This window comes from Pleurodeles waltl, chromosome 4_2 (genome assembly GCF_031143425.1).
Source record: "Pleurodeles waltl isolate 20211129_DDA chromosome 4_2, aPleWal1.hap1.20221129, whole genome shotgun sequence".
Lineage (NCBI taxonomy): Eukaryota > Metazoa > Chordata > Amphibia > Caudata > Salamandridae > Pleurodeles > Pleurodeles waltl.
In genome coordinates, this window is record NC_090443.1 from 592,717,569 (window position 1) to 592,731,056 (window position 13,488).

Sequence of the window (13,488 nt, forward strand, 5' to 3'; positions counted from 1 at the left end):
GGTGGCTTTGCGTTGCCTCATAGGTATGATTGACAGGCTTGTGCTGCAAGAACATTAAAATAAATTATGCTCCGGTGACGCAAGCCTCTCATAAATAAGCTCCAAAATATTCTGTATAAACTTCATACTTACATTTAATACTTGCCCAAAAGTATACCTTTATCATTTATGGTTTTGCAACGAAATTCGTTGTAAAGGCATTCGTGGTAAAGGCATACACTTGGTGAAAAATGTAGTTGTGAAAACATTTGTAGTTAAGACAGTTTAGTTGGAAGACCTTCATGGTAAAGGCATTTGTTGTTAAGACATTGTTGTAAACAACTTGTCCCCGAGCTAGCCAGGGTGTATTGCAGGTTGGGCCGTTTAGTTTACATGTGCTGAGTGTCAGGAACCCCAAAGTTGCCTCCTGCATTATCTGTCAGCATCCCCAGGGATTAGGGTTAAATCATATCTCTGTTCTTGGTTAAACCTTCATGTTTTTAAGTAAACATAATGTGCTGTGGTACACAATCGGTTTTATCAATGCTTGTTTTTACCAATGCTTGTTTGCTAATGTGAGCAGGTGTAAACATGTGCTTCTAATTGGGTGTGGTCTAGACATGTGCTTCTAATTGGGTGTGGTGACTCATCCACATATGGAAACTCAACTGCTTTCCTGGTTATAAATAGCAGAGTGAAGCATGCCTCCCTGCTTGGCTTTGTTTTGCTTCCTGATCTCAGCATCTGATTTGGCAGTCCAGCCTCTGCTGTCATCCTCGTATTAAGGACTTTTGAGGCAATTCTTTTCTTTGTTCCTGTACCAGCTGACACCAGGCATTCCTCTAGCACTCCGGAAAAGACTGCAGCTAGGTGACTAGTATTCTCCAGGGAGTTTGTTCTTTGAGTACCACGCTTTCCTAGAACAGCTGGTGTATTTCAGACCTCGTATTTTGGCAGAGTGCTTATCTTGAAGAGATAAATGCATTTCTGAACATTCTACATTATTATTGTAGTTACTTGCCTAAATGTGCTTCAGGAAATCTGCTTGAGCTCAAGTACTACAAAAAGTGACAGTGCAATTTTAAAAGAGCATTTACATGACTTTTCTTTCTCTAATAGCATAACTCTTGGATTTAAATTGTGTCATTCATGCCTGCATTTCAGGTTTGAGGAATTTGTTTTTGAAGGGTTTTTTCACACACAGAGTGAAACCAAACCAAACTGTGACACCCTAACTGTTTGAACTCAGAGTGGACATTTGTATTTCCTGGATTGTTTTTGTTCCTTTTAGTTGAACCCTATGCATGCAGGACAGTTATATGTGATATAATTAATGCCCTTGTTTGTCTTTCTTGTGCATGATAAGTGCAACCACAGTTCTATTTGAAGTGTGCAACAGTGAATTTCTGTGAAGCCAGCCCTAGTGTCGCAGTACTTATTGTTGTGGTACTCAGTTTGGGTTTTTGGTATTGCAGTGTTAGTAATTGTGCCAACAGGTATTATTATCCAAGAAAAGTGCTGGAGCATCCCGGTGCTCTTCTAAAGCTCCCGTGCCCATATCAGAAAGAGAGATTCAGTTTTAGGGAAGTTGAGTGCACTAACTCTACTATCACTCTGTCAACAACGACCTGCCCCCTGAAGATACAGGGTGCCTGGCTGGACGGGCAAGAAGTGGCTGTGTTTTGTCTCTTTCTCTTCCACTCCCCCTTTCCTTTTGGGACACCTGCCGGGGCTTCTGTGTCCACCAGGAAGTGCCGAGAGGTGTTCCAGGAGGTCGGGGGGAATACCATCATCCCTGCAGACAACCTGCTTTTCAGGTGAGTGGCCCCGTCTCGACACTGAGTAGTAGTAAGGTACTTTGAAAGTTATGGAGGGTTTTCACACTTAGCCATATGTCTTTTGAAAAATATGGTTGCTAAAGCAAAGGCAAAGTCTAGATAACTCTAAATAAAGCACATTCCCCTAAAAGGAGTACACATTGAATATCTGCCATTTACATCTAAGAAGCTAGTAAAGTAAAAAATGTTCTAATGATGCTGACACACTGAATGTTTTGAATGTGTGAGTTGTCAGTTGTTCTGACATGTCATTTGGAATGGAAGCGCACAATGGTTAAACAGACAAGGAAGAATCTACTAACTCTGTTGAGTGACTACAATGCTTTCAAATACATTCCCTCCCCGATGAGTTGGCAGCTTGGGACGCAATTCAGAGACAATTTTTCACATGCAAATATAGCCTGTATGTGTACAAAGATAATAATCAACCTGCAGATCAGGCATATCACAATGTGTAAAGCACATGAATGATAGGTTTTACATTGTAGTAATTCCCCAACTTGAAGAGGCACAATGGCATTTTTGGGGTTGGGGAAGGGATGACACATAAAATATTGAACAACAGAGTTCTCTTACTTCTCTGCAAGAGGCTATTCTATCCAGCATTAGTATAACATTAGGCTTAAAAGAATCTATTTTTACTACTATCAGTCTGTAATGCCTTAATCTGTACTGGTAGCAGGGAATGCCCCTAGCAGCAGGCCCTCTTCCTTTCCTGCTGCCAAAGTCCCACCATGGCAGGAAATGGAATAGTGGGACGTGCTGCTGAAAGCAGTGATAGGCAGCTGCAGGACAGGATCCCTGCAGACCTGAGCAGGTCAGACCTGTGCAGAAGAGGAAATGTTTATGCTGCAGGTCAGGACCCATTAAATTATCCCAATTATCCATGGGTATATGCAACTTCTGATGGCATGAAATGCTGAACTATTTTTTGTTAAATTATAGGTAGTTAATCTCCTCCCATAGTTATAAAAATAAGAGATTGCTGAGGGCAAGACAGGGCCGGTGCTGCTTGGCAGCCATCCCCACTATTCTCTGCTCTACCCCCTTCAATTTCTGCATTCCGACCTGCTCCCCAAACTTCATGTCCTGCAAAAAATACCCTTCAGGAGGACACTTCACGCCAAGGACAATCGACATTTGTGGGATACCAGAGACTCAGGGACCCCCTTTTTATATTCTCCAGGGTGGCCTCATCATATTTTTGTTATGCCACTGTGTCTAGGATATCCTCTGGGGAAAATCTGGAGAAGGTAATTCTAATAGGACTTAAGAGCATACATAGTCAGTGAAAACTGGAAATTTTGGCTACTGCTCGAAGATATACACTCCTGATTTTTAATAACTGCACATGCTAAGTTTATTTTTCCCTTACCCTTGCTGGTAAGTTCAGAACTTTACCCATCCCTAATATATGTGCAAGGAGGATTTTCAGATGACAAAGTCACGTAGTTAGTATTATGCACATATAGGTCTTGTAGATAGGTTTGTGCACTGTATCTGTCTCTGTAGTTGATGGGTGGGGGGCTAGAACATGGTAGGAAATACACTTTATATTGTACTGCAGTTCTTAAGTACAGGCTTAACTTAAAGGCAATGTGTAAAGTGCTTATGCAGCACCCAAGTTGTAACAAAGTTGAAAACACAACACAAGAAAAATACCAAACAAAGTTAGAAAAATAACATTCATTTTAATAAATGAAACAATGACAAAAATCAAATCAGTACATTTGGAGATATCCAATTTCAAAGTTTTAGGTATATATAGAGTATAAAAGCAAAAAGCACAAATCGTTGCCATCTGGTTGTGCTAGACCAGGGATATGTCACACGTTCATACTGACTGAGATGGGGCAAAGGTTTATACAGTGAACAGGTCATTCCTGCTGAAAAAAGCACCATCTCAAAGTCTGGCATGAAGAGCCCAATTCATGGTGGGGGAGGCTGCAAGGAGCAGGGAGAGGATTGTGGCTAGCCATCACTGTAGTGTGAACAGCTGACATCCCATCACAGACGGTTGTCGTTGCAGAGCTAAGATCCTGTTGGGCGTCATAAATGGTTGTTGCAGGAGCTTCACATTGGTGGTCGCCACAGGCTGTCAATGTTGTAGCATGAAGTACAGATCCCTCATTGTCTGTCGCTGCTGGTGGACCCTGTTGGATGAAGAGTCAGGATCACCGGAGATTCATGATGGCAGTTGGCTTGGGCTGCAAGATCCTAGCGTGAAATAGAGATTTCACAGTCCCAAAGAGCCCAAAATGTCAGGATCCCTCCTTTTCATCACGAAGGAGCTCAACTGATGCCACACCAAGGGTTCAGGAGATGGAAGACACCTCTAGGGGGATCAGGAACTCACTCCAGTATAGATCAGCAGGCATCAGGCAGGTCCAGGCTGGTTCAGAGCAGAAGATAAGCAAGGCGGTTGCAGGGAGGCCTCTGGAGATTGTGATGTCCTTGTAACTCTGAACAGGTCAGTCAGCTGATCTTCAAAGTCACTTCAGTTAGCCTGGGATGAAGGAAGCCAATACAGTCTTCCTTCTCAGAGAACAGGGCAGGGCACAAGCATCACAGCAGTCCTCCCGCAGAAGTGCAGTCCTTCTTCCATAGCATCCACAGGTCCAGGAGTGTACTGATGATTGTTGCTCAGGCTCCAATATTTAGACATGGTGCCAGCTTTGAAGTGGAGAAACATCTAGACTTCCCCCAACATCTAGATCTGGAATTTACTTCCTTGCCTGGCCCAAGTCCAAAGATGATTGGGTTGACAAAAGGCTAGTATGAAGTATTTTGTTAGTGTGCTTAAGCAGTTCCTTTGAGATGTATGTGGGGTTCTGCACAACTATGACCCTCCCACCCTGGCAGTATAAAACATCTTGATAACAGCTAGTCCCCTTGGTGTCACTGTATGGAAGGAAAACTCAAAGGCCAACTGCGTACTACTACACGTAGCCATGGGACCCAGGATACAGGGCCTGGGCTGCAGGTGCGAAATGGTTAGGGCAAGAAAATGGCAACTTATTAAATGCTGCATTTTCAGAATTGTGACTTAAATTCCAATTTTAGCATTAAAGGGGGTTTTATATTACAAGTCTTTGCAGACCAAACATGACATTTCTACCTCTTCCCAAACAAAGTATGCACTTACTAAGTATAAAAAAGCTACTGTTATCTTACGGGGAGGGAGACCTCTAAGTGCTGAAAAAACAGTTTAGGACTTTTCCACTAGCATAACATGTTAAACTTAAAAGTACATGTCCACATTTTTAAATACACTTCACCCTGCCCTATGGGCTATTTAGGGCCTACTTCAGGGTTGAGTTATATATATTAAAAAGGAGGTTCAAGGCCTGGTAAAAGGTTTATTTTGCCAGGTCAAATTGACAGTTTAAATGTGAACATAGCCTGCAATGGCAGGTCTGGGGCATGTTTAAAAAGGCTGTGGCTAGCACAATATGTTCTGCAGGTTGACTAGTTTTTATTTAATTTACAGGCTCTGGGTACATGTGGTACCTCTCTACTAGTGCCGGTGGAAGACATTTTGAAGGGAGCACTGGTTAGGACAAAATCATAAATCAGTCTTGAAATCAGGAGGGATGAATTCAAAAAGTTTGGGGATGACCATGCAGAGAGGGTCAACCCCTACAATGTATTTTTCCTATTTTAGATCCCATAGGAAATTTCTACTTGCACCTAAAGCCAACCTGGCAATAAAGGAGAACTTAACACAGAGCCTGTGCTTTTCTTGTCTTGGTGTAAATTTGTTCAGTAGTGTTTGAGATATTGGTATTATAAAAGGTGCTGGTTGGGCTTCAATGGGTTAAAATGTTTGAGAAGCTTGACCATTTAAAGCCACACAAAATCCGAGGACATCCGTTGACACAAATTTAAAAAATAAGGGACGCTTATGGGTTGAGGGAGCCTTTTTTCCCCATTGTCCATTTTGAGTCTTAGGAACCAAAGTCTGATCTGTGGATCAAAACACTTTGAATGGCAAGTAGCGAGATGAAACTTTCTCTTGAAAACACCATTTCAGGAAGTGGAGTGTGGTCTCTGTATCCTCCCAAAAAAGAGACATAATGAAGCAGGCTGACTACCATGACTGCAAGGCCTTAGTCGGAGGACTGTCTAAGGGGACCTTCATATTTTATTAAAAACAAAAACAGAAAGACTCACCCATGCGGGAGGTTCAGCATACTGTGTTCTGTGTCCAAGGTCCTGAAAGACCTAATATGGCATTATAGTCTGCAATTCCTGAAACAGGACAATCATTTTAGGTATTTCGGGAGCCCTGACCTCAAAAACTACCCGCAGACCCGAGATACCAAAAATGAGGACTGTGGTGTTGTTTCCGGGATTTCGTAATTTTGGGGTGTTAAAAGATTGAAGACCGAAAAGACAGTTCATAAATTCTTCAGTGCTACGATAAATACCAGGCTCTCCGGACAACCGCTGCGGTGCACAACCCCGTGCACAGCGACCAATGAGAACCAAAGGAGGGTTTTCAGGCTTTCCAAAATGTGACCCATGCAGCACAAGAAAACAGCCATGTTCAGTGCTAAATAAAAGACAATGAAGTGCTTAATTAAAAACCGTAAAGGGGTTCACAGTAGGGATTAAGCAGTTGCAGTGGATTGATGCAGAGCCTGGCTAAAGTCCAGGCTCTGTGGTGTGCGTGGGAAGTGACTGATGGTTGTCCACGGAGGGTTACGTCAAAGGGCCTGTCTGAAGGTCAGGCCCTGCAAGCAACACGTACTGCACATGGCCAATCGATCATTGTTGCTATCTGCCCACAAACATATAAAGACTAAATTAAGTGAAAATACATTTAATAAAAAAGCAAACAAATGATTTGCAGCATTTCTTATGCAGCAACGGACACCATTTCCTTTGTATAGCATTATATCCTCTCCTTCTTAAAAGTGTTTAACAATATAGAAAACGTTAATAATAAATCGCGGTACTAAACCCTGTTTATCAGTTTAATTGATTACAAATAAGCTTGAACTCGGTTGAATAATATTAAATTCCAAAAAATGCAGTTATTTAAATCTACTTTTACAAATGAGAAATATTAATCTTCACAACAGAGGATATCACGTACCTCAGTTGCAAACTGTTGCAATCCACCAATATTAATTGGTCCTTCTTCTGTTGCATATAAATTGCATCCTCCAACACATAGATCTGAGGTTGGGCACACCATTCCGCAGGTCAGACCAAGAGGATTGTCAGAGAAAATGGTTTTTGCAGCGCCATAGTAGTTCTGTGTTAAGGTGAAACAAAAAGAAGGCATGGCATTGTGAAGTCAAATAAGGATAAAAAAAGATAGGCAAATATTTATGAAGCAATGCTGTTTTTCGTTATAGAACTTTACATTATGATTAAATGCGAGTCTGAATACAAATTTCGCCAATTACTTCTCCGTTACTGAGATAAACAATGTACAGTTTTTTTCAGCCCAAGTGAGTCTTCTATTTAGGGTACATTTATTTTTTATTTACCTATGAATTGAAAAAGAAAAGGTGCAAAAAATGAAGTAAACACACTTAGCGACCACAGTAACAGCATTTATTGTATGGGCCAGTATATTTCGATAATCATGATAGTTGAAGCATTTTTCAGATATTTCTCACATTTACATAAGCCGAATCTGGTCACACAGCACATTGCAGGACTGAAAGAAGGTAATCAGACTCATCTACCATCTGTGAAAGAACATTTCCAATTAGCAATGTATAGATAGTTATATGCGTTGACCGAATTAGCTGGAGCATCAGGTAAAAGGATCTAACACAGTATCTGAATATAACGTTATGGAGTCCACACATTAAGCAGAGACAAATACGCAGTAGTAGTAGATACTGTGAAGACAGCGTATGAAACTGGAGTGTAGTCATATCATTACACAAAATGTATGTATTTGTAAAGCTACATTCTCCCCTTGGGGCATCTTACCACTGAACAACACATTTTATTATGACCCTGCTCGTTGGTGCTCATTATATTGACCTTGGAAGCATGAAAGGCTGAGTGGCCCGCCAGGACTTCAAGCTCTCCAGACCTGCCTCTGGCAAGTGTGGGATGCCAGAGGCTATCCATGGCAGATGTCCTCCATTCTTGCTCAGAGTAGCTTGCAAGTCCAAGGTGGGCACCAAAGAGTTACAAACTTAGGTAAGGGGGCACAAAATGGACAAGTTCAGTGCAAAATTCTTCTTAAAGATATGTAAATCTAAAGCTTTCTCCATAATTTATCACACATATATATTCACTAACGAAACCAAAGTTTAAAGTGACCTTATAGTTAGGTGAAAATGTCAGTTAAAGCATATAAAACTCAAAAACACACTGAAATTCACGATTTATAGTTAACTGAAGTAATGATAAGTCGTGCTCCGCCATGCACAGTGTTGTTATCAATGATGTAATTTCAGTTGTTGTAATGATGTGATCAGTGATATCATAGACTATGTCAAGAGGGATAAAGTACTTAAGGTCATAAGCAGTGCATATTGAGTGTGTTTTTTTGTTACTTCAGTTAACTATAACTTGTGAATTTCAGGGTTTCTTCTAGTTTAAAATGCTATGTTTTAACTGATAATTTCACCTAACTATAATGTCGCTTTAATCGTTGCTTTTTTCTCAGTGAATTTCTGTATTTTTTTTTAAAGGGAAGTACTATATTTTTTTTACAATACTTAACTATGGCCTTTGGCTGTGGCATTTAGAAGTAGGGCCTGCTCTGTGCTGCTCTGTGGCCAGGCCTTGCACCCAATCCCCCTTGGCGGCATCCCCCCCCTACAGTGTACATCCTTTGGCTGGGAGTGCTATGGGATTGAGTACAGGTCTGGCCTGTGAGACGGCCCTGTGCCAAACTCCTGATGGGTGACCTACCACAAACAGTCACTGGGGTTTGGGCCCAGAACCTGGTCACATCCAATCCATCATAGGCAGCCAGCAACAGTTGCTGGCCAAACCCTAGAGTCTTGCAACACCACATTCCCCAAAACGTATTTTTTGCAGCACTGGGGTTCTTCCACAAAATTACACAGGGGTCTGCTCTGTGCCTCATTTTAGTACTGTATTACCATGAACAAAAATATTTTTAATGTGACTGAGTAGAGTCCCCTCTGGCACTGCTCACAAGGGCCAGGTTGTCAGGGAACCCCAGCCCTCCTGCTTATCCCTTTCTTATTTTGTTTTCTACTACACAGGGATAGAGTCCCTGGGTTATAAAATGGTAGTTAACTGCCACTTTCCTTCTGACACATATTGAGAAGCAACTGTAAAAGGGGGTAGAAGATTTAAAAGAATATGTGAGGTAGTTAACACACAGAGACACCAGACCAGTGTTCAGTCTTCAGTGAAAAGCAAGATAGTCAATGTAATGTGACTGAGCACTTCAGAAGAAAGATATCTCATTTCACAAGAATATAGCCTGAAGAAGAAAGAGTCTGAAGATTCACACATGTTCTGTGAAAAATGCAAATGTATAGTAGCCCATTTTATCTGATGGAAGTTGGTGCAAGGGAGGATAGTAAAATATAATGCTGTAATAAATGTAGATCTTATTCCATGGATTACGTTTGAGGTCTACAAAGAGATTTGAACTTTACAGTCTGCATCAGTAAAAGCCAAAGCAGGCAGCGGAGTACAAGAGAGAGATGTGAAAGTATCAAAGAGGCCAGTTGCATTGCCAAGTCCAGGAGATGCTAAAGATGACCAGTGGGATTCTGATGGAGAAATACATAAAATCACCATTCAATCCTTGATGATAATACTAATGTAGCAATGGTACTTCTATCATTTCTGGGTAACAGTGACATGATTTTCCTAAGAGTACAGAACTGACAATGAAGAGATTTAGTTACAGCTTAAATCCTAAGAGTGAAATACAGGTAACACAGTTTCACACAGTGCCTGGACACTAGAACTGTTGCAAGAGATTGATCAACTTTGGCATATAAAGACCACAGTTTTAAAAAGTCGCCTTCAAAAAAGTATTTGTCCTTCCATTCATGAATTGCAGTGACGAAAGACATTAAAGAACTGACTACTGAAGTAATTGTGATGAACACTTTGCAATATCTGTATGCCATCCACCTAGAAAAAAATAAAGAGCAAATCTGTGAACGAGTATCACCAGAAGCATCCATGAAGAATTCCACACTTGCAGGATTTCACTTTCATCTTGAGTGGGACACCTATTATATAAGATTAGAACATCACCACGGTTTTGGCTGGGTTATCATATGGTAAACAGTAAATGAATCCACCAATGCTTTGCTAATTCTAAATGATATCTATATTTTGTAGGATATAGGCTTCCCAAAGCTCAGACACTCATATGCCATGTAAAAGGAAGATAAGTTGTCTCTAGGGTGTACTTTTTATCAAGATCAATCTATTTCGCAAGTGTTGATAGTTTGCTAACTAGAGGAATTGTTATAATATGCAGACGTATGATCTTTATGAGCAGAGATTTTTATTTCTGCATGAGTGAGGAGAAAAACTTACTAAAGAAATAAGTTGTGAACCTTTCACCACAAAGCTGTTTCCTCAAATGTTTCGGAATAAATGACATTCTCACAATGTCCAATCCACCCTGGCAAATATCATGAGTCAAAAAATATGTGAAATTCCTTTTTTACAGGATGACAAAAATCTTTTTTTCCTTTTTGGGGGGATATCCCCACCCTTATCTGTTTTATTACTTTTAGTTCTTTCCTGTTGTTCGTGTTTGCGGGTGGGACCCTCACACACATGATATCAAAATGGCCGCCGCGACGGATGCTCCTCGAGGAGCTCCTGAGGGACGGGATCACTCTTTTGTGTAAATCCCGATTTTTCCCCTGACCGGCGTCCGTTTCTCAGCTTCATCGCTCCCGACGGAGATCCCGAGAGCAGCGCTCCCGTCGGTGAGCCTGGTCTCCCGCGACGAGGGAATCAGCGCGCCCGACGGTCGAGCCCGGTCCCCCGCGGCGAGGGGAGCAGCGCTCCCGACGGAGAGCCCGGTCTCCCGCGACGAGGGGAACAGCGCTCCCGACGGTGAGCCCGGTCCCCGCGACGAGGCGAACAGCGCTCCCGACGGTGAGCCCGGTCCCCGCGACGAGGCGAACAGCGCTCCCGACGGTGAGCCCGGTCCCCGCGGCGAAGGGAGCAGTGCTCCAGACAGAGAGCCCGGTCTCCCGCGACGAGGGGAACAGCGCTCCCGACGGTGAGCCCGGTCCCTGCGACGAGGCGAACAGCGCTCCCGACGGTGAGCCCGGTCCCCGCGGCGAAGGGAGCAGTGCTCCAGACAGAGAGCCCGGTCTCCCGCGACGAGGGGAACAGCGCTCCAGACGGTGAGCCCGGTCCCCGTGACGTGGGGAACAGCGCTCCCGACGGTGAGCCCGGTCCCCGCGGCGAAGGGAGCAGTGCTCCAGACAGAGAGCCCGGTCTCCCGGGACGAGGGGAGCAACGCTCCCGACGGAGAGCCCGGTCTCCCACGACTAGGGGAGCAGCGCTCCCGACAGAGAGCCCGGTCTCCTGTGACAAGGGGAGCAGCGCTCTCGACGGAGAGCCCGGTCTCCTGCAGCGAAGAGAGCAGCGCCCCCGACGTTGAGCCTGGTCCTCGTGCGCCGTTCCGAAGTTTCGGATTGCATCAGAGGAAACGTGAGGAAGCGTCCTCTCCTGGAGCAGTAGGTCATCCGGGATTCTGCCGGGACCCGACATTCGCACGCAGCCTCCATCCATCTGGCCGAGGTAGGCACCAGACACAGTTGAACATCGGGGAGTGATTCAGGTACAGTCCTTTGTCCCTGGTACGGCCAGAGGGAGGGCTGGGTTTTCTGGGAAAGCCTCTCCGGATCTCCAGTCCTTTCAGTCCTGGGGTGGCACCCCTTTGCTTGGGGCCGTAGGTCCCTGGATCCAGCAGGGCACTGAAGCTGTTGCTGGCCCTGAGTCCTGGTGGTGTGGAAGACCCGCCGCGGGTCTCCGTGAGCCGCCGTTCAGGGGAGGGCGGAGGACTGCTCTGCATCTTCTCCTGGCAGCCAGAGAGGAAGGCTGCTCCTTCGGGCTTGTAATCTCGATATCGCCCTGGCGCTGTTTCCCTTCAACTTCGAGCTGCCTCTCCTTCCGGCCCTCTGTCAGCCCCTTGCCCTCTGGGGTGCCCCCCCTGGGTATATGATTTTCACTGCTGATCCTGGCAGCTTTAACAAGATGGCCGCCACGACGGACGCACCTCGAGAAGCTCTTGAGGGTTGGGATCATTCTTTTTTTTATGTAAGTCCTGATTCTCCTCCTTCCCTCTGGTGCCCCCCCCCCCCCTCTACTACTGACCGTCCTTGAACCTCCTGACTCGGACATGGTCTTTTGGGGGTTGCTGACGCCTTTGAGCCCTGCATGCGAGAACTGACTATTGATTGACGTCCAGGTCCCCCTGGGCCTCGCCTGTCCCCGCAGTTGGGCTGCCTTTGCACTGATGCAGCCGTGACCATTTCTCACCATCTTTGCTCCCACTGGATGAGACTGATGCTGGACCTGATCTCCGCTCTCCCAGAGCCTTGGCTCCCTCCGCAGTTGATCTGTCTTTGCTCTTTGGCAGCTGAGGGCATCCTTTTCAGTGTCTTTGGTCCCGCCGGGTGAGTCAGACTGGTCTAAGTCTCCGCTCTCGCCCCGTCCTCTGAGGAGCTGTTTTCGCCAGCTCATGCTCGTGGGATCCTACCCGACCGCCTTATGTACTGAGACGGCTATTGGGCATTCTTCTGCGTCCCTGATCCCACTGCCGGGCTACAGGCGTTCTGCCCGCCCTGAACAGCCTGGGTCTAAGGCAGGACCGGACTCCTACCTCCCGGAGTCTCATCTCTGGCTCCAACGGTTAAGGAATCTCCTCCCCCGACTCTGACCCGCGAGGAGCCGCCGGACTACACCGCCCCTAAAGGCCCCCAACCTGGGCTGGTCTACTAAAGCCCCTTCCCTGGCCCAGCCTTGGAGGTGCCCCCATCTCCGGTCTTCACCCATGAGGAGCTGCCCATCAACCATCTGTGCTGACGCTGAAGACCCTAACCTGGGGTAGCCCTCCTGTTGTCTTCATCCTCCTGATGTCGCCCCCCACAGGATACACCTCCTCTTCCATTTCCCCCTTCCTCAAACCCCATGGGCCCAACTCCTTCTCCATTTCCCCCCCTAATCACCTCTCCCCCTCTGCGCTGAAAAACTTCAAACGCAAACTTTCCAGGCAATATCCGGAGCTTCTTCTCGTGGACACCTATTTTACTGCTCATAAAGGCCCGAAAAAGACTGATCTCATCTTCTTCACTAGACGCCCGGCTAAATGGAACACCCTCCTCACTACTCACCTCCACCCCTTCAAGTCTACTAATATCCCTTACGGTTGCAAACTCTCTATCTCCAGCTCCCCGGCTTTCCAGGGAAATCTCATCATCTCCATCTTCAGAAATGGAACCATCATGATTCAAGCTAATGACTCCAACCTCTGTGCCTTTGAATCCTTATTCCCTGCCCTTAAGTCCACACTCCCTCCCCCCCAATCCACCCCCAGCCCTTTGACACCCCTCCCCACCCCCATTACTCCCCTTACCACCACCCCTTGCCCCCCCCGGCTCCCAGTGCCGTCAACCCCACCCTGTTTGTCCCATCCATCCCCACTTTCCCCTCTCACCTTAATCATGCC

The 13,488-nt window shown here is 45.4% G+C and overlaps 1 protein-coding gene across 2 annotated transcripts in view; it reads right to left on the reverse strand.

Annotated features, from left to right (window-relative positions):
• The window catches only part of DPYD (dihydropyrimidine dehydrogenase), a 3,199,941-nt gene that overhangs the window by 2,385,089 nt on the left and 801,364 nt on the right, over window positions 1-13,488 (reverse strand). For both annotated transcript variants that reach the window (XM_069232136.1, XM_069232137.1), the window contains exon 5: window positions 6,919-7,080. In XM_069232136.1, the coding sequence (XP_069088237.1) occupies window positions 6,919-7,080 (162 nt within the window). The remainder of the gene's footprint in view (window positions 1-6,918; window positions 7,081-13,488) is intronic.